Source organism: Canis lupus, chromosome 5 (assembly GCF_003254725.2).
Source record: "Canis lupus dingo isolate Sandy chromosome 5, ASM325472v2, whole genome shotgun sequence".
In the NCBI taxonomy this organism is placed as follows: domain Eukaryota; kingdom Metazoa; phylum Chordata; class Mammalia; order Carnivora; family Canidae; genus Canis; species Canis lupus.
In genome coordinates, this window is record NC_064247.1 from 39,808,524 (window position 1) to 39,829,295 (window position 20,772).

At 38.6% G+C, this 20,772-nt stretch overlaps 1 protein-coding gene across 22 annotated transcripts in view; it reads left to right on the forward strand.

Annotated features, from left to right (window-relative positions):
- Nucleotides 1–20,772, forward strand: part of NCOR1 (nuclear receptor corepressor 1) — a 150,400-nt gene that overhangs the window by 975 nt on the left and 128,653 nt on the right. For 21 of the 22 annotated variants that reach the window (XM_049109479.1, XM_049109481.1, XM_025428247.3 and 18 more), the window contains exon 2: nucleotides 19,890–20,067. In XM_049109479.1, coding sequence (XP_048965436.1) covers nucleotides 19,960–20,067 — 108 coding nt within the window. In that variant the 5' untranslated portion in view covers nucleotides 19,890–19,959. Of the gene's footprint in view, nucleotides 1–394; nucleotides 618–19,889; nucleotides 20,068–20,772 lie in introns of those variants that run through there. The other variant, XM_049109480.1, reaches the window with a different exon arrangement.

Sequence of the window (20,772 nt, forward strand, 5' to 3'; positions counted from 1 at the left end):
GGGAGCTGGGGTTGGGCGAGTGGAAGAGGCTTATGGAGTTTGGAGGAAGAATGGGCTGCGGCCGGTCGGCTGTCCTGTGAGGAGGGGGCGTGCGGGCCGCCCGGGGAGCCCAGGTGGGGCCGGCGCAGGTGGCGGGCCTCGGCCGGCTCCGAGGCGGAGCGGGGGGCCGTCTGGGGAGCGTGCGCGGGCTTCAGGGAGGGTGACAGCGATGGACAAGTGCGTGAAGAGCAAACTAGTTCACCTTCCAGCCGCACCACTTCGGGGTGTAATGGCGAAGGGTGGGCAGAGTGCTGGAGAAGGCAAGAGATCGGAGCCCTGGACCTTCTGCCTTTTATTATTGCCGGGTTACTGTGCGAAGTCGGTGAATTCTCTCTCTCTCTCTCTCTAAGAAGAAGAGGGGCTTGAGAAACTGGAATTGAGAAGCCGGTGTGCATGGAGAGGAGACTGAATTCTTCGATTTAACTGGGTTAGGTAGTCGTTATTGAAGGTGCGGATGGGAAGGCGTGATATTTGCGAAAAGTGGTTGCTCAGGAAGCGTCAGTTTTCTTTTACTGATGTTGGTTGCGTGGTCAGGAGTGCCACTTCAACGGAGTTCACCTTGGAGAGCAGTGGTAGAGGTAATTCTAATCTTTGGGATTAGTATATTCACCTGCCTCAGATTTGCTTTCCTAATGATATCCTAATTAATACTGGAATTTGCGTTCCTTGTGCGTATCCTGGTGAGGCAGTGATGAGAGGCGGAACGCTGAGCCCCAGAGCAACAGGCCCGGGATTTTAAAATGCCTACAAATACTCATTCATTCGTTCAACGTTATCTTGATCGATAGCTGCTGCTGATAGGTCACATGTGTTTGTCCCTTGCATAACTGAAGAGCCGTTGCCATTGTTTAATTTTTAATAGTTAAAGAAATATCTTAATGTACCCTTTCATAAAGATACGTATTGGATGAGCCAAGTGGCCTGGGCTCGGGAGCAGATACAGAAATTTTAGAATCTTATTTAGAAGTGGGCAAAGATTATGGAAGAAATAAACAGAAGTTGTTGGAGGAAGATATAGTGGTTGTATTCGCTCATTCTGTTAAATCCGGTGGAAGCTTATTTATTTATTTTAATATTTATAGTACACAGTTGCCTTGCCTTGCTTTAAGCACACCTGTCCACCGAAATCAAGGTTAACACACGTGTATATATAAATAATATACTTACATACATACATAAGGATGGGACTACTTGCAATACCAAAATACTCTTTCCTTTTACAAAAGGCTTGCCATATGTTGAACTGCTGCCTCAGAAAATACAATACAAAGAGTCCCGATTCTTCCTTTTACTATGTGACATTTTGGAGCAGGATCAACCTTTCTGTGCCTTCGTTTCCTCATCTGTGATAGTAGGAAAACATCCACTCTTCTAGGGTTGGCTGCTGTGAGCCTAAAAGAGTTAATAGTTATGAAATTGCTTTAAACAGATTGAAAAGGTTATGTTTCTGTGAGGTAGTAACAACTTCCTTTGCGCTCCTGAAGTGCTTATCTGCACATCTCCCATGGCATTCACACTTTCTACCTTGTATTTAGATATTTACCTACCAGTTTTATCTCCTTTTGAGGTCAGGATAGGCCCTTCTTAGATTTTATCTTTACATATAAGGCACTGTAGGATTTTATTTTCTGTGTAGGGTATTGACACTGCAGATGTTTGTTGAATGAAAAAACATTGTATTCTAATTAGAAAAATGTATTCACATTACAACTTAACTGCATAGATCTCTTATCTGTTATGGCATATCTGTATAGCTGTAATTCCCTCCACGGCCTTTCAGGAAGATATATTTTTGACTGAGTGTCTTGTTGGATTTAATTAGACAGTAAAACTTAAGTATTCGTTGTACCCACATAATTTTTTAAAATAAAATGCTTGAAAATAACTTAAGTTTCTTTGAATTTAATTGAATAAAAGCCAGTTCCAAAACTAGGAAAATGTAGTTAAGTTTTTATAAGCTTTTTTTTTTTTTTTTTTAATTTGGGAAGTGGGTAGATTTTCTTGCCATTACTGCAGTAGGAAGCAAAGGCTTTTGAATAGTCCAGAGACTCCTGTAAGTAAATGTCAGGCTATTTGTTACTCAGTTTTTTTTTGTTTGTTTGTTTGTTTGTTTTTATTATTCAGTTTGAATGGTATTTTGTGATCTGTCTTAAATGCAATTTCAAATTCATATTGATAACCTGGGAACCAGAGAGGTCTAGCATGGTTAGTTACTCCTTTTCTTCTCTTCAGATGTTGCATTTTACTGGAATACATTGCAAAGAAGTAATAAAGCTTGACCAGAATTTATTTTCTGTGGGCTTATTTGTTGATTAGAGATTCATATGTGGTTCATTCACTTGTTTACCTGGTGTTGTGTGCCTTTTATGTTCAGGGTACATTACTAAAGGCTGTAAAGGTATAAGGTTGAGCAGATGAATTATGTGCACAAATAAGTCAGTCTCTAGCCTGATATTTTGTCCTTTTCAGGTTTGAGGATGCAAAAAGGACATTTAGATTGATGGTTAGGGAAACATTTTATTTCTTCTGTCAGGACTTCTTAGGAGTATTGAAAAGCTATGAAAAGCTTCTGTCATGTAGCAATAACTGTATGTAGGGCATCTGTTTTTTATTTCGTATTCTTGTGGTGGTTGTTTTCCTTGAACATTTTTACTGTTCTTCTACCATTTTTTCTACCCTAGAAGCTTCTGTGGTCAGAATATTACTTGGATAGTCTTCAGATACAACATACTTTTTTTTTTTTTTTTTTTGGTTCTCTTTGCATTTGAGAATGAGACCATACAAAGCCATGTTAATGTGTTAATGTTCCTGTGGAGTTCTTCAGTTTGATTCCTTTATGTGCTCTGCTGCTTTTACTTAAAAGTGATCTCAAAAACAAAACAAAACAAAACAAAAACCAAAAAAAAACAAAAACAAAAAACTAAACTTAATTGGTTAAAATAAAATGCTAATAATTTATAGAATTATAGGATGTAGAGTCATAGATCATCTAGTCTTGTTTTACTCCTGAATGGACTGAGGGTCACAGATGTGAAGCGATTTGCCTAAATTGTTGCAGTTGGGCAGTGGTGGAATCCAGTCTTCTGATATCCAGTGCAGGACTCGTTCCATTACACCATCTCATCCATGGGATGATTCAGTGTGATGATTGACAATTAGAACAAAAGTCAGCGTGGATGGGGAATGAGAGTTTACTTATTCAGCTTAGATATTGAATTTACCTTAACTTTAAATTTCTTCAATGAAAATATAGTTTTAAAAAGTTAGTATTGATCTACATGATCACTGGGAATTATTTGCTTACTTTTAAAAAATATTTTATTTAGTTATTTGACAGAGATAGTGCAAGCAGGGGGAGCAGCAGGGAGAGGGAGAATGGAGCTCCATCCCAGGACCCTGTGATCATGACCTGAGCTGAAAGCAGATGCTTAACCGACTGAGCCACCCAGGCACCCTGGTTCCTTCATTCTTAATGTATCATGATTATCTTCTTAAACAAAAATGTCTTTGAGGTTGTCTGGACCTAGCGATATTTCATGGAATTGAAGTATTACAATAGTAGAAATTGTATTAAGTTGATGGTTAGGAACCTCTGAGATCCAAACAGGTTATTTTATAATTTAGCTATTGCTTACTTCATTTACTTTCAACCTTCTGGATTTTTTTTTTAAGTATATGAGAGACTTCATTTGTTAGAAGATTAGATAAATAGCATGAATATGAACTGTATTAATGCTGTGTTGAAAAGCACACATGTATTAGTTTTCTATATGTACTTATGCCATAAAATTTATTTATTTTTTATTTTTTAAGACTTTATTTATTTATTTATTCATTCGTGAGAGACAGAGAGAGACAGAGACACAGGCAGAGGGAGGAGAAGCAGGTTCCATGCAAGAAACCCAATGTGGGACTCGATCCTGGGAATCCAGGATCAGGTCCTGAGCCAAAGGCTGATGCTCAACCACTGAGCCACCCAGGCATACCCATAAAATTTATTTTAAAGAAAGAAGCGTATCGTTCTTTTCACCTGATATCCTTACATGAGTACTGAGTGTGTCATATTTATTCCATTTGGGCTGTTAGATAATATGCCTATTTAGCTTAATGTGCCTTACTCTTCTGAAATCTACATCTAAACCCTATTTTTTGAGGGTTTAGTCACATACTACTTTAGCTAGAAAGTCTTCCTCCTATTCCCTCTTCTCCAGAGATACATATTTCTCACTTTGGGAGTCCTTAATGATTTTCTTATGCCTCTTATAATACCACATTTATTTATTTATATACATATCTATTTAATCTCCGCTAGACCATAAGCCCGTTGTGGGCATGTCTGTATCTCATGTCTGCTCATATTCCTAGAATAACACTGCACCCAGGAAAGTGTGTAATAGAAACTTGTCAAATGCATAAAAAACCTAGCTGCTAGAATTACTTGGTGCCCATGTTGGAAAAAGCTGGTTGATACACCCTTTGGAAACTTGATGAATAGTTCATGTTAATTTCAAAACAGAAATTTACCATTGTCAGTGAGACACTGATAATTTGTCAGTTATTAAAGCATTTAAGAAAATATTTTTGTCAGCCTAATGAGATTTTGGGGGAATGAGAAAGTAAAGATGGAATTGGTTTATCTGACTGTATTTCCAGATAATGTTAGAACAAGAATATATATATTCAACCCTACTCTGTGGGACTTGTGACCTTGGGCACATTACACATTACAGGGGATTTTGGAGTAGTTTCAGTGGCAGGAAAAAATTGTGAATTAGGAATATGAGGTAGTTTGTTTATAGGATTATTGAAGAATACCTTTGAAGGGTTAGTTCCCTTTGAAAGAATAATACTGATTAGTTTTACATCAGAAATTAAATCTTTAGTCAAGAGCAAAGGAAAAGTCAGGATGACCAAATTACTTTAATTCCCTCCCCCCCTTCCCCTCCTCCCAGTGTCACCTGAGGAATAACACTTGGGTTGGGTATTTTGGTTTGGTTTGGTTTGGTTATATATTAATAAACTGATATCAAACCAGAATAAGTTTAGGGTACATTTTTCTAGGAAAATTTGACACTTCGTTTTGTTTTGAGGGTCACCTTTCTGGTTACAGTTCACCTCCCCCCCCCCCCCATACTTGTATTTAACTGACAGATTCCTCTCTGACATTTTTGTCGTCATAGTTTAGAGTCAGAGTAATCTGTTTTAGGCAGTCCATTTCCTCTGGCAATAGAGTATAGATTTTAATAACTTGGAATATTTGTTTTAAATTGTAATCATCGTGTCTTTGAGCTCCTGTTCAAAGAAGTTTAACTTTGTATTACTTTTGATTAGGTTCTTTTAATTCAGTTTTGAATTACAATAACTTTTATGTATTTGGAATTAACCCAAAACTTGTGCTTTCTAGGAGTTACAGCCTAAAGTATACACAGTGTAAATATACCAGATGTAGGGAGTATATAGTCCATTAACTCTATGTGTGTGGGTGTGTATGTGTTGGGGGGAAAAGGGAGGGAGACAGGGGAGGAGGGAACTGAACAGAGCAGGAGGAGAAGGTGAAAAGAATTTTGTATATTCACACAAAACCATTTTACTGAGTGAAGGAGGATGTGTTATTTTAGAATCTTTGTCTATCATCTATTATAAGTAATATGTGTTTTACAGAAGTACAATATAGTAGTATATAAAGAAATTGAAAGTACCACTTCCTAGATATAATCTTCTAAGTGTTTGTTGCATATTCAGATCTTTTTTGGTGTGTGTAATTTCCTGTATTATAGGATTGTAACATATTGTTCTTTTATGTACAACTCTTCTATGTTGGTGTATTTAGAGCTACTTCTTTTTTTTTTAATTTTTATTTATTTATGATAGTCTCACAGAGAGAGAGAGAGAGAGAGAGAGAGAGAGAGAGAGAGAGAGAGAGGCAGAGACACAGGCAGAGGGAGAAGCAGGCTCCATGCACCGGGAGCCCGACGTGGGATTCGATCCCGGGTCTCCAGGATCGCGCCCTGGGCCAAAGGCAGGCGCCAAACCGCTGCGCCACCCAGGGATCCCTAGAGCTACTTCTATCACTAATGGCCACATAGTATTTTGTTTATGAAAATACCATGATTTAAATAATTTACAGCTACTAGTGATTTTTGTTGTTTTGTTTTTTCAGAAATACAAAGCTGAGGTGAATTATTTATTTGTATTTATTTTGTATACTTGTGCAAGCAGCTTTGTAGGATAGATTCCAGAAGTGGAGTTGCTATTATCTGAATAGTGTACGTTTGGAAAGATATTGATAACAAGTGTATCAGTATGCCCCAAACCCTGGCCAGTACTGGATGTTAGAAATGAAAACATTTGACAATAAAAAGTAGGGGGGTAAGTTATTCTAATTAGCCTTTATGGAATTTTTTTATGAGGGGAGTTGTATTTCTTTTATGAATTGCTGCTTTTGGCATTTTTTTTATGGAGTTCTTGGTTTTTTTCAGATCTGAAGAGCTCTTTATATATTAAGGTATTCACTGTTTTCACACCTGTACACTCCCCATCCCCCACGCACAGCTGTTCTTTTGTGTGTGTGGTTGTTGTTGTTGTTTTTAAATTTTTATTTATTTATTCGTGAGAGAGAGAAGAGGGAGAGGCCGAGACACAGGCAGAGGGAGAAGCAGGCTCCATGCAGGGAGCCCAATGTGGGTGTGTGTGTTTTAAAAAGATTTTATTTATTTGACAAAGAGCGCAAGCGGGGTGAATTATAGGCAGAGAGAAAGAGATGCATGGGGGAGGGGCAGAGAGAAGGAGAGAGAATCTTAAGCAGGCTTAGTGCTCAGCAAACGGAAGCTCAGTCTCACAACCTGGAGGCAATGACCTGAGCCAAAATCAAGAGTTGGACACTTACAGGAGTGAGGTACTCCTCTTTTGTGTTACTATGCAGTCAGATATATTCATCCCTGCTCTGTGGGTCTTGTGACCTTGGGCACATTACCTAACCTCTCTAAGCTTTAGTTTCCTTATTTTTAGATTGGAGATAATGTAAAATAACATGTAGTGCAGTGGCTGACACGTAGTAAGTAAATAATAAATGTTAGCTGTTTTCATTAGTAGTCTATATGTGGCTTCTGGGTTTCATGCTCTATTTAGAAAAGACGTCCTTACTCTAAAATTTAAAATATTCACTCATCTATTAAACTGAAATAAAGTGAGGAATATTACTGTATAGCATGCTATTACTTGTTTTAAGAGGAAGAGGAATATTGACATATTTACTTGTATGCTATAGGATATTTCTGAAATGAAATCCAAGGAACTGGTAACTTTGGCTGTTGTAAGAACTGAGTGATTGAGGTGTACTTAAATGAGAGGAAGACTTTTGACCATATACCTCTTTTTATTTTTAAGACAAAGAAGTACCCAGATTCTAATTGAATACTTTATTTTTTAAAAAAGATTTTATTTGGGACCCCTGAGTGGCTTAGCAGTTGAACGTCTGTCTGCCTTTGGCTCAGGGTGTGATCCCGGAGTCCTGGGATCGAGTCCCACATCAGGCTTCCTGCATGGAGCCTGTTTCTCCCTCTGCTTATGTCTCTACTTCTCTGTCTCTCTCATGAATAAATAAATAAAATCTTTAAAAAATAATAGAAAGATTTTATTTGAGAGAGAGAATAAGCAGGGGAGAGGCAGAGGGAGACAGAAAAGCAGACTCTGCTGAGCATGGAGCCTGCTGCAGGACCTGATCCCAGAACCCTGGGACCATGACCTGAGCCAAAGGCAGATGCCCAACTGACTGAGCCAGGCGACCAAATACTTATTTATTTTCTTTCTTTCTTTTTTTCTTTTCTTTTCTTTCCTATTTTTTCACGTCTAAATTTTTTTGATCCATCTGGAATTTATTTCTGGTATGGGGAGTGAAGTAGAGATATATTTTGGGGAAATATATATGTACATATTTTCTCCCCCAGATAGCCAGTTTTGTGAGCACCACTTAGTGAATAATTCATCTTTTGCCCCACTGATTAGATTTGCAACTTTTGTCACTTACTAATTATGTTTGGAACTGATTCTAATTTACTATGTTTTTGATCTCATATCCTTTAAATTGCTGTTGTTTTATAATTTCACTATTTTTAAAAAAGATTTACTTATTTCAGTGAGTGTGTATACATACATGCACATGGGCATGCATAGACACACATGGGGGGGAGGGGGGGGCAATGGTGAGCAGAAGAAGAGGAAGAGAGAACTCCCAAGCAGAGCTGAATGTGCAGACTGATGGGGGGCTTGATTTCACCATGATCTGTGCTGAAACCAAGAGTTGGATGCTTAACCAACTGTGCCACCCAGGAACCCGTGTTTTATAATTTTAAAGCTGATAGAGTTAGTTACCTGTTAACTACTCTTTTTTTTTCAGACTTTGACAATTCTGGTCCATGTATTCTCCTAGCTGAATTGTAGCATTATTCTGTGAAGCTCAGTAAGACATCTTGCTGAGATTTTTATGGGGAATGCTGAATATTGATTGGAAATACTGAATTTATAGGTTAATTTTGGAAGATTGACTTTAAGTACTTCCTCTCTTTTTGTTCAGATAGACGTTTTTATGTTCTTCAGTACTTCAAACTTTCCAAATAAGTTCTATCCATTTCTTCTTTTGTTCAAGAAATACAGTAGGGAATCAGTTTATATTCTAGTGGGGGAAGACAGTATAATGAAATAAAATCCATTTCAGGTTATGATTAATTTACAAAGGAACAGAAAGGTTTATGTGGTTAAGAGTAACTGATGGGAACCCACCTAGGGTGGTTGGACAAGGCATTTCTGAGATGACATTTGCACTGAAACGGTAAAAGTTACACGAGGAGTCAGCCCCTTAAATGAGCCAGGAAGAGCATTCCAGGCGGAGAGTAAAGAAGGACAAAGGCCTGAGGCAAGGCAGGTCTTGGCGCAGGATGAAGGGACTGGAAGGAAGCTCATGTTGCTGGGGCCTACTGAGCAATCAGAAGAGGAAGCAGGCCAGATCAGGTGGGGCCTTGTGGGCCAGAGTGAGTCGTTGGGATTTTATTTGAAGTCCGTGGTAGCCCCCAGGGTGTCTTAACCTTAAAGAGTGACATGTTCTGATTTATGGCTTAAAAAGATCATATGACTTTTTAAGTAAAGAAAAGTATTGAAATGGGAAGTCCAGTTAGAGGTTTCTTGTAGCAAGAGGTGAGTGTGGGGTAATGGAGATGGAGAAGCATGGGAAGCTTGGGATGGGCATCCAGAAGAATAGGACTTGCTGTTGGAATGGGTGTTTTTGGGAGCTAAGCACTGTTAGGTGATTGGGAGGCCTTGTGAGCAAAACAGAGATGGTCCCTGCCCTCACGTGCGTCTGATGGCTTTTTTGTATAGAATTCAATAAATGTTAAGTCAGTTGCTTTTCTTCCACCTTATTGTGGTATATGCCTTAGAAATAGTCTTCATAACCTTTAGCAACCTCTGTTAGTGGGTCAAAGGGAAGCAGCACAATATGATCTCTAAGAGATCTGTCTCTGAGTTTAAAAAAAAAATTACCTTGGGGAAGTTACTTAGCTCTCAAAAGCCTTCATTAGGGATGATAATGGAACTAGTGCTTTAGATGAGCTCCTTGCAGACCATACTGCCTATCACATAACAGAGGCTCGATAAATGGTAACTTTAAAAATTATTCCCCATAGGTGTTGTCTTATCTATTAATTCTGAAATATATTCATTTCTTTTAGTTGCTGGAGTGAATATTGCCCAGAGAATTAGTTCAGTATAGTGCAGCTGTACCACAGAGCACTCAGTTGTGTTGTTGTCTGCTACTGCTGTCTTGGGAAACTTGTTTCTCACTTCATCTACAGTGAAAGCAGCATTTTTTGTTTTCTAAGTTCAAGAGTTGTTTATTGAATGTCAGTATTCTTAGATTAATCAAACAATTATGGCTTTAATGTATTTCTTTCAATATCATAGTTGATTGGAGGTGGGATAGTTGAACCTGAAATGCCTTTTTTCTTTAGTTCCCATTCATCTGCCTTCTAAGTGAGATGTAGTAATGTTGAAAGAGCCTCCAAGTAAAATAAATGCCGTGTTAATGGCATCTCCCTAGAGTAGCTCTTTGTTTGTTTCTTTGTTTAAGGGAAGAATGCTTTAGTTTATTTTACAGGAGAAATCTAGTCCAGTTCAACACCTCTTTGACTTCTTAAAAACTGCGGAATCCACTAAGGTGATTTCTAGGGTCTTTGCTGGAGACTGGCCTCTGAGATGGGCTCAGGAGGTCCGCTTTCTTTTTTTAAAAATATTTTATTTAATATAGTTTTATATAGAGAGAGTGCATACACACAAAGTGGGGGAGGGGGAGAGGGAGAGAGAGAAGCCCACTCCCTGCTTGAGCAGGGAGCCGAACTTGGGCTCGATCTCAGGACCCCACGATCGTGACCTGAGCCGAAGACAGATGCTTAACGCACTAAGCCACCTAGGTACCCCAAGAGGTCCACTTTCTTTAAGTCATGGCCAGTCTAGAGAGTCTGAGGCCTCTCCTTGTTTAAAATACTTTTGGATTTGGACTAGAACAGCGCTGCTTTATGAGAATTAGTGTGACCTGATTTGTCTCCATTTAATAACTAATATTTTGTCATCTGCAGTGTCATAGAAGCCATTCTCCTATCCCATACTTTTGTATCAAAAGTTTTTATTTTTTGATTATTTAAAAGAAAATTGAATTGTGTATTTTGTAGGGTCCTTTTTCTGCTTTGGTAAAATATGGGCTTCCCCTCTGTTGTGACCCTTGGTGGATTCATTCTTGCTTATCTGAAGAGGCATTTGCAGTCCCTACACAGTGAAGTATATTTTTAGCTATTTTTTCCAAGATAGCTTAGGCCACCTTGAAAACCTATCCAAGTACATTTTGGTTATGCAAAGATTGTAGGCCAAAAGCCAGGAGTTCCTAGTGAGAGGGGATTGGATTTTTTTTTTTTTTTTTTTTTTTTTTGAGGATTACATAGGAAATTTTGTTGTTGCAAGTGGAGTTTCCTGTTGAGTAAATTGATAGATGTCTTTTTTACTTTAAGATGGGAAGATTCAAAACATAATTTAAGTAGACCAATTTCATTTTACTGTATTTTATTGCCTGTTTACAAAATATAGAAGGCTAGTTTGAAGTTTATTCATAAAATTCAGATGAAATGTGGGGCGCATTGGTGCCTTAGTGTGATAAGCATCCAACTCTTGATTCCAGTTTAGGTCACGATCTCAGGGGTCGTGGGATCGACCCCCTACATTGGTTTCTGCACTGAGTACGGAGCCTGCTTAAGATTCTCTCTATCTTTCTCCCCCTCCCCACTCCCTCTTCAAAGGAAAAAAAAGTTCAGATGAAATGTGCCCTTTTCACGTGTAATAATGGCATTTAATATATTCTTATCCTATTATGCTGTTATTCATGTTTATGACATGGAGGGGTTGTGCATAAAACCTTAACTGGGTTTCTTAAACATTTCACGGGATTTTTCTATTTCATGAGTGAAGAATGTAACTAACCTGAGGTGATGAGTTTTCATGCTAAAGACTGAACTCAGAATTTGAAACTGCCATTTAAGGTTTCCTTTTCCCCTTCAGCCTTAACTTGAAACTGGATTCCTTTGTCTTGGTGAGCCCTGACTAGAGTGAGAGCAGAAGACAGGACTTGGTTCGGGGGTACTAAAGAGGTAGCTTGGGAGGGTCCCCATTCTCACTGAAGAGGAGTTTTTCTCCTCTGTGGATTTTATACATTTGGCTTCCACGTAAGATGTTTGAGGAAAGAATCTGGTAAAAAACAAACAGCCATTGCTCTTAACTATTACTGTGTGTGTCATGAGTAAGTTTTGAGGAAGTCCTAGTAGTGTCCAAGCTGCCCCTCTTGTGGCCAGGAGTCGAGCCTGCTTTGATTCATAAATTTGTATACCAGCAAGGGCTAATCTCTGGTTTTGCTGATATTTTTTTGCCACCTGCATTGGGCTGATAATACCTGACTCTATTTTATTTTTGTGATATTCAGGTTAAACTTCTTAAAATCACATCACAAAACTAGGATATCATGAAGGATTCCTGGCAAGAGGGAAACACGGACAAATCATATTTGAGTGAAATTGAATATAGGTTTTAAACTCAGGACTCATCATTGCTGAAAATTAAAAAAAACACAAACACCACCAGTACTACATGGATGTCTCTTCATATAGACCAGTGTTGGAAAAAAATTGGATGACCTTGAGCTAAGATCTTTCCTTTTGCCTCTCCATTCCATTTATAGCTTTATTTACTTAAGATGTCTGAGTTGGGAGGAGACCTCAGAGATAGATCATGTAAGCATTTCTTTTTTTTTTCCTTAAGTTTTTTTAAGCAATCTCTGCACCCAGTGTGGGGTTCGAACTTAAAATCCTGAGATCGAGTGTTGCATGCTGCATTGACTGAGCCAGCAGGCACCCCAGATCATGTAGACATCTCTTAGGGGTTCAGAGTATAATTACTTGGAAAACATTTATAAAATATTTGTGAACACTCATGTGAAATACTCTGCAGCAGTAGAAAAAATGAAGAAGCACTATGGCCTCATGAGAATGATTGGTATATTGATTGAAAAAGATTAAATAATAAAAGGCTATATAGAACAGTATATATCTACTATGCTACCATTTGTGTAGCGGGGGAATTGTGTGTGTGTGTGTGTGTGTGTGTAGGATATTTCTAAAGGATATTTAGAAACTAGTAATTTTGGTTGCCTTCTGGAAGGACAATGAGTAGAAGCTGGGGAGCCAGGGTGAGAAGCTTTTTTCTTTGTATTCCGTGGGTACTTTTAAAAGCTCTAAAATCATACAAAATAATACCTGTTTTCAAAAACAAATACCATCACCACCAGGAACGTCAGTGCTTTTCCCCTTCTACCTGGAGCACATGCAGGTTTATAGGAGGGGAAAGCTGACCAAGTAGTTTTAATGTGCGGCATATTGCATTGCTGCAATAAATACCTTTTGTATGTAAGTACAGGATGTGTGTTTATCTTTAGAGTATGTGTCAAAATTGCTGGGTTGTAATGAGGATGGTATTTCAGATCAACGTGGAAAGATAGATATATTCAATAAGGGTTTTGTTGGGATAATTTACTATTAACTAGTAAAGAAAATACAACTAGATCCCTACCTTACCATTTTTTAGAAAAGAAATTTAGGTGATTAAAGAGCTAAATATATATATATATATATTTATATATAATCACCTTGAAGGAAAGAGGGGAATGTAGAGAATGTATTTTTTAATTTTTAATTTTTATTTTTTTAAAGATTTTATTTATTTATTCATAGACACACACACACACAGAGGCAGAGATACAGGCAGAGGGAGAAGCAGGCTCCATGCAGGGAGACCGATGTGGAACTCGAACCCAGGTCTCCAGGATCACACCCCAGGCTGCAGGCAGTGCCAAACCGCTGTGCCACCGGGGCTGCCCGAGAATATATTTTTTAAATTTGGGGTAGAGAAGGTCTTTAGAAATGTGAAACCAACGATGAATTCTGGAAGAAAATATTTGTGACATAAAGGTAGAAAAGGGATTAAAATTCAGAATACAGAGGGAGATATATTTCAGTTTTAAAACATGTACCAGCAAATGCACAGGCTGATTACCCCTGCCCATCCTCTGGTCTGTACCCTGACCACCCTCTCTCATTCTCCTTAGGCCTCTTTGGTTTACCTTAGTAGGGCTTCTGTGGTTCCTCTCCAAGGATTGCTCTTATCCGTTCCAGGCTAGCTAGCTCTTCCTTCTCCTCTTTCAAGCTTTGTCTCAAAAGTCATCTTAGAATATAATTTGATACCCAAACTGGGACAGTTTTGAGAAGGAAATGGAGCATAATTAATAATTGCACTGGGCCAATAGCTGTAAGTTGGGTCTGTTTCAGGAAATCAGGGCATAGGGTCATCCTAGCTGAGATTGGCTTTCTCTGATGACCCCATCAGAAATGTCTCCCTTATCCCTTCTGTCCCGTCCTGTTTTGTCTATAGCACTTCATCATACTATCTCGTGATTATTTATTGTCTATGTCATTTCACAATAAGATGGCCTATCTTAGTCACCGTTCTATGCCAGGATGGAGAACCATGCTGGCACATAGTAGTGTACTCCTCAATAGATATTTGTTGAATATATGACATTTCTGCCTTTGGTTTTTAAAATCTTGTGAAGATATGATAGACACACTTGAAAAATTGGATAGAAATGTTATATACATAACATTTATAAGACAAAATGTTCTCACATATGTGGACTTTCTGTGATATACTCTACATAAAATTTCCCATTAGCTAAATCTTTTAAAAAACTATTTTCTAAGCTAATGTATTGGATGTTTAGGACAATTCCTTGAGGAACGTTCTCAGGCATTCATCTTTGGGTATCTCTGTAGTGAATAATCAAATGAATTCCTAGAAGTAGAATTGCTATGGTAGAGGATATGTGTATTTTCAAGGCTCATGGTGTATATTGCCATTCTTCTTAAAGATTTTATTTATTTGAGAGAGAGCATGAGCTGGGAGAGGGGGCGGAGTAGAGGGAGAGGGAGAAGCAGACTCCCCGGTGATCAGGTGAGCAGCTGAGCAGGGAGCCTGACTCCGGGCTGTATCCTGAGATCATGACCTGAGCTGAAGACAGATGCTCTACCTATTGAGCCCTCACCCAGGTGCCCCCCCCAAAAAAAACACTCTTTTACAGACTACTGGTGTGTATATAATTTTTTTTTTAATTCATTTATGATAGTCACACACAGAGAGAGAGGCAGAGACATAGGCAGAGGGAGAAGCAGGCTCCATGCACCGGGAGCCCGATGTGGGACTCGATCCCGGGTCTCCAGGATCGCGCCCTGCGCCAAAGGCAGGTGCCAAACCGCTGTGCCACCCAGGGATCCCCTATTGGTGTGTATATAAAATGGGTACAGATTGCTCACTAAAGAAGAATGGCAGCATGAAGCACCCAGGTGGCTCGGTCAGTTAACCATCTGTCTTCTGCTGAGGTCATGACCCCAGAGTCCTGGGATCCAGTCTCACATTGGGCTCTCTGCTTAGTGGGGAGCCTGCCTCTCCCCTCTCTTCCCTACTCATGCTCTCTTTAGCTCTCACTGTCTTTCACTCTCTCTCTCTTTCAAATAAATAAAATTTTTTAAAGAATGTTTTTTTTTTTTCCTCCAAACCTTCACCATTACTAGGTATTATTTTTAATATTTTGCCAATTCGGGAAAAATGATTTTATTTTTCTGTGACTACTGATGAAATTGATGTCATTAATTTTCTTTCCTTTGTTAATCCCATATTTCTGTCATTTTTTTTCATATTTATGTGGGGCTTGAACTCACGACTCTGAGATCAAAAGTTGCATGCTCTGTCAACTGAGCTACCCCAAGTGCCCCTATTTCTTCTAGTATGTAGTTTGCTGTTTTGAGGAATCTTTGCTGTACCGAAAAATAAATATACATATATATTTTATAAGTCCAAGATATCAGTCTTACTGTTTATGTTTTTGGAATTGTGCTTAGGATGTCTTCTGTCCTTAGTTTGTATATATATTTCTTTTAGGCTTTATGAAAGTACTGTAAATGTTAACCTGTTCTTTTGAAGGATCTCAGGGTATATTGTCACTTTGAGAATATTAAGGTCCTTACTTTATTATTTTTTTTAAAAGGTTTTATTTATTTATTTGAAAGAAAGTGTGTGAGAGAGAGAGATCCCAAGCAGGGGGAAAGGGCAGAGGAGGGAGAAGCAGACTCTTTGCTGAGCAGGGAGCCTGATGTGGGGCTTGATCCCAGGACCCTGGGATCATGACCTGGGCCGATGGAAGATGCTTAACCAGCTGAGCCACCCAGGTGCCCCACTTTTTTTTTTTTTTAAAGGTTTTATTTATTTATTCATGATAGACATAGAGAGAGAGAGAGAGGCAGAGACACAGGCAGAGGGAGAAGCAGGCTCCATGCAGGGAGCCCGACGTGGGACTTGATCCCGGGACTCCCGGATGCGCCCTGGGCCAAAGGCAGGCGCCAAACCACTGAGCCGCCCAGGGATCCCCAGTGCCCCAGTTTTTAAAAAAATTTTACCTTAAGAGTCCAGGAACAAATTAAAGGGAAAAAAAAGCAATAGTAATTTCTGTAATGTGAGCTCTCCGTAGGAAAATTTAGGTAGAAACCAGACTTATTGGATGTAGTCTCCAATACTGTATCTCAGCAAAAAGGTGTCTTTGCTTTTAAGATAATGTTATTTATCACTAAGAATAAAAAATGCTACTAGTTACACTATAAAATGCCATTGATTGTAGGATACATATTGACTTTAGAGTAATTAAGATATGGACATATGTGGGTATTAGAATCCATGAATGTGGCATATGTTAATAACTTGGACTGCTACACAATCATTTTTTTTTTTTTTTTTTAAGCCCGCTCCTCCTGCCCCCGTCCCATTTCTCAGAAAGCGCCAGCCCCGCGGACCAAACGGTGGGACAAGTCCAGCGGGGGAAGTAACCAGGCTCATTTTTACTTTTATTTAAACTTTAAATTTGATTTTTTTTTTTTGTAATCTCTATACCTAATGTGGGGCTCAAACTCAAAACTCAAAGATCAGGAATCACTTGGTCTTCTGACTGATCCCACCAGCCACCCCTGAGTAATCATTTTTAAACCTTGTGGTTGCTTTGTATAGTTTTGTTTGTTTTTGGATTGGTAATTTTTAAAAAACAGGTTTATTAAGATACAATTCACGTATCATGCAATTCATCCATTTAAGGTACACGATTCAGTGGTTTTTAGTATATTTAGAGATATGTGCAAACATCATTACAGTCAATTTTAGAACATTTTTATCACCTCAAAAAGAAACTCCAATACAATGGAATATTATTCACCCCTAAAAAGGTAGATAATTTTGATATATGGTGCCACTTGTATAAACCTTGGGGACATTGTGCTAAGTGAAATTTTCCAATCACAGATGGACAGATATTGTTTAATTCCACTTATATGAGGTTTCCTAGCATCGTCTAATTCGTGGAGACAGAAAGTAGAATGGTAGTTGCCAGGGGCAGATGGGAGGGGGAATGAGCAGTTAGTGTGAAATGGATATAGAATTCTAGTTGGGGAAGATGAACAAGTTCTGAAGATGGATGGTGCTGATAGTTGTATGACAAGTGAATATAAATGATGCCCCACAGTTATGCCCTTAAAAGGGTAAAGTTTCTGTATACTCTACTGCAGTAAAAACAAAAGAAGCCCCATATACCTTGCCCATTACTTGTTATTCCTCCATCCCCATCCTACCATCCCTAAGCAGCCATTCATCTATTTTCTGTCCTATAGCTTTGCCTATTCTGGGCTTTCAGATGAAAGGAATCATACAAAGTGTGGACTTTTATGATTGGCTTCTTTTACTTTTGCATAATGTTTTCAGAGTTTGTCTAAGTTGTACTGTGTATCAGTACTTCATTTTTTTTTTTGGTGGAATAAGTTTCCCTTGTATGGATATACCTGATTTTGGTTATCCATTCATTACTCGATGGACATGACATTTGTTTTTTTTCCAAGTTTGTATAGTTATTTTAGGATTTAACTTGAGCTCTGATTCTAAGAAATAAAAACTTACTCATCTATATTAAGTAAAGGAGGATTTACTGTAAGACTATGTATCCAAGGTCAAGGAAAGGAGTATAGCAGCTTCTCATGGGAACTGACCCTGGAGCAAAGACTAAGGAGCCAAGGCGGGTGCTGCTGTGTCTCTGGGGCCTGCAAGGTTTCTTGGCTCCACTTGTCTCTGCAAGTCTACTCTAGCCTGTATCTAGACTGGCATTCTCTACTTGATCTGTAATCTTTCTGGCACATGCTTTGGCTCACCTTGACTCCTACTCTGGCCGCTTTGCAACTCAGTTCTCTATAGCTGCCAGTTCTCAATTCCACATTCTTGGAGAGGGATCTAAGTGGTACATCCCTTGTGCACCAGGGGAGTTCACTTGATGTAAATATTGCATCAAAGCCTCAGCTTAACTAGGGGCAGATTCTCCAGGAGTGTGTGCATGGACCTGGGTGTGACTGGCCTCTCTAGGTCACTAATGATTGTCGATCTAAAGGTGATTTAATTCTCTAGGCCAGTGGTCATCAAACTTTTGGGTCTCAAGAATCCTTTAGGGGCCACCTGCATGGCTCAGTCCATTAAAATATCTGCCTTCAACTCAGGTCATGATCCCGGAGTCTTGGGATGGAGCCCCATGTCAGGGTACCTGTTCTCCTTCTGCCCCTCCTCCTGCTCCCCTTCTCTCTCAAATAAATAAATCATAAGAAAATATCCTTTATACCCTTAAAATTATTTAAGACTCCAAAGAGCTTTTGCTTATGTGGGTTAGATATGTTGCTATTTACCATATTAGATACTACAAAGGACATTTTAAAGATACTAAGTCATGTAAAAATAATATAAACTATGCTAATATAAGTGACATTTTTATAAGTAACTTTTCTGGAATAAAACAAAACCATGAGAGAGTGGCATTGTTTTACATCTTTGCAAACCTCTTTGATATCTGGCTTACAGATAGCTTTATTCTCAAATCTGCTTTTGCATTCAGTCTTGCAATATATTGTTTTGATTGAAGTTTATGAAGAAAAGCTGATCTCATGCAGATATGTATTTGGAAAAGAGAGGGGGTATTTTTTTTTTTTAATTTTATTTATTTATGATAGTCACAGAGAGAGAGAGAGAGAGAGGCAGAGACACAGGCAGAGGGAGAAGCAGGCTCCATGCACCGGGAGCCCGACGTGGGATTCGATCCTGGGTCTCCAGGATCGCGCCCTGGGCCAAAGGCAGGCGCCAAACCGCTGCGCCACCCAGGGATCCCGAGAGGGGGTATTTTAATAGCCTTTTTAGATAATTGTAGTTATTCTTTGATACCATACCCAAACTAGACAAGTAGCAATTTTTGAAAGATTCATTCTGTGTAGGATCTCAAACCAGATCAATGAACTTTTCATATTCTATCACATTAAACATTTATTGGATTGTCTTGTACTTTAAATATTACATTCATGAATGATTTTGTAACATTGTGTATTGGTCATTTGGAAAATATTGGTTTACGGAATTAAACAGATATTTCAAATGTTGACGTATTTCATTATGTAATATATCAGAAACTCACACTTGTTAGTATCACCACCAGTCTTGCCAGAAAAGTCTTTAAATATGGGGAAGCTGTCAAGTTCATGCAAGCAGATAAAAGTTTTTCCAAAATCCTAATTTCCACAAATACTGGCAGTTGTTTTCCTTGAAGTAATAAGCTCACTTTGTTCCCCCTTGAGTGCTTTCTCATCCTGAATGTCTTTTTAGGCTGTTATTTTGGGGGCACAATTTTTTAATGAAGATACTATTTCCTCTGCACAAATGCTTACCTTGTAATATTCTTGAGTCTTTTTAACAATTGACTTTTTGTTTAGAACCCCCAAACTTACAACTGTAGGTTTTTGTTTCTGTAGTATATAACATTTGGTTATCAGACATTTACCCAAAGAAAAAAAAGGACGTTTGTTGAGCATTTGCCATGTGCCAGGTCCCATGCTGAGATTTTATATCCTTCTTTTTACTTTCTATAACTACTGATATTGTTGTTTGTGATATATTAAAGAACCTTTTTGAAGTCTACAAGAAATGACACATTAATGTTTTTCAAACCTCAATAACTTCTATTAAGTAAATACATGAGAGAAAGCTTTTACTGGTAATTGTGGTTTTATTTATGCAGCTATAGTTATAATTTATTAGAAGTACACCTGGTGCTTTAGTTCTTATCATTTCTATTTTTTCCCCATCCTGTTTAGGTGGTTTCCTAGAAACATGATTGTTTGTTGGACTTGATCTCACAGCCTGGTGAGGACTTCTTTACTGATAATGTCAAGTTCAGGTTATCCTCCCAACCAAGGAGCATTCAGCACAGAACAAAGTCGTTATCCTCCCCACTCTGTTCAGTACACCTTTCCCAGCACGCGTCACCAGCAGGTAAGGAACAAATATTATGCAGTTGTACAAGTTGTGTTGGTGTGTGTTTTGCTTTCCTATTTAATACATTTGTTGGTCAGAAACCAAATGTAATTGTTATATCTATATATTTTAAATGGCAAGAACCATTCTCAAAGATGGGAGCCGGAGGTTGGGGATTAATTATCTTTGTCTTAGTATGGCTTTGTGCCAGATTTCTGGGGGTGAACATGTCTGGTTTTGTTTGTAGGAGTTTTTGATAGAAGAATACCAGTTGTCTAGGGTTTCTAGGTTAAGACTTACGTTTATTACTCCAGGTTCTGGTTGAGTATTAAGCTGGCCAGTTAACTTGGTCTCTCTTGAGTGATGGCCAGGATAGAGCCTGTGCCTTTTTGAGAGGTTGATGGCAGGCAGATGAAAGAGTTTGTATGCTGATTTACCTTGTGAAAAATAAAATAGGAGATGAAGTTATGATTAGCTCAGAGCGAGCTGGAGACAGGAGTGTAAGAGGTTTGAAGAGAAAAGGGAAGGGATGGATAAAATGGTGATCTTAAAGAAAAAGAAAGCAAATTTTCCAGCAGAATATAGTTCAGTACTACTGAAGACTGCTTTGAGTGTGATCTTGATTATGGAGTGAGAATGGACACTGTTACCTTGTTCCATGTTAGTTGCATGTTTTTATAGATGACCTTTTTCAGTTAAAGAAGTTACTTTCTATTGCTAGAT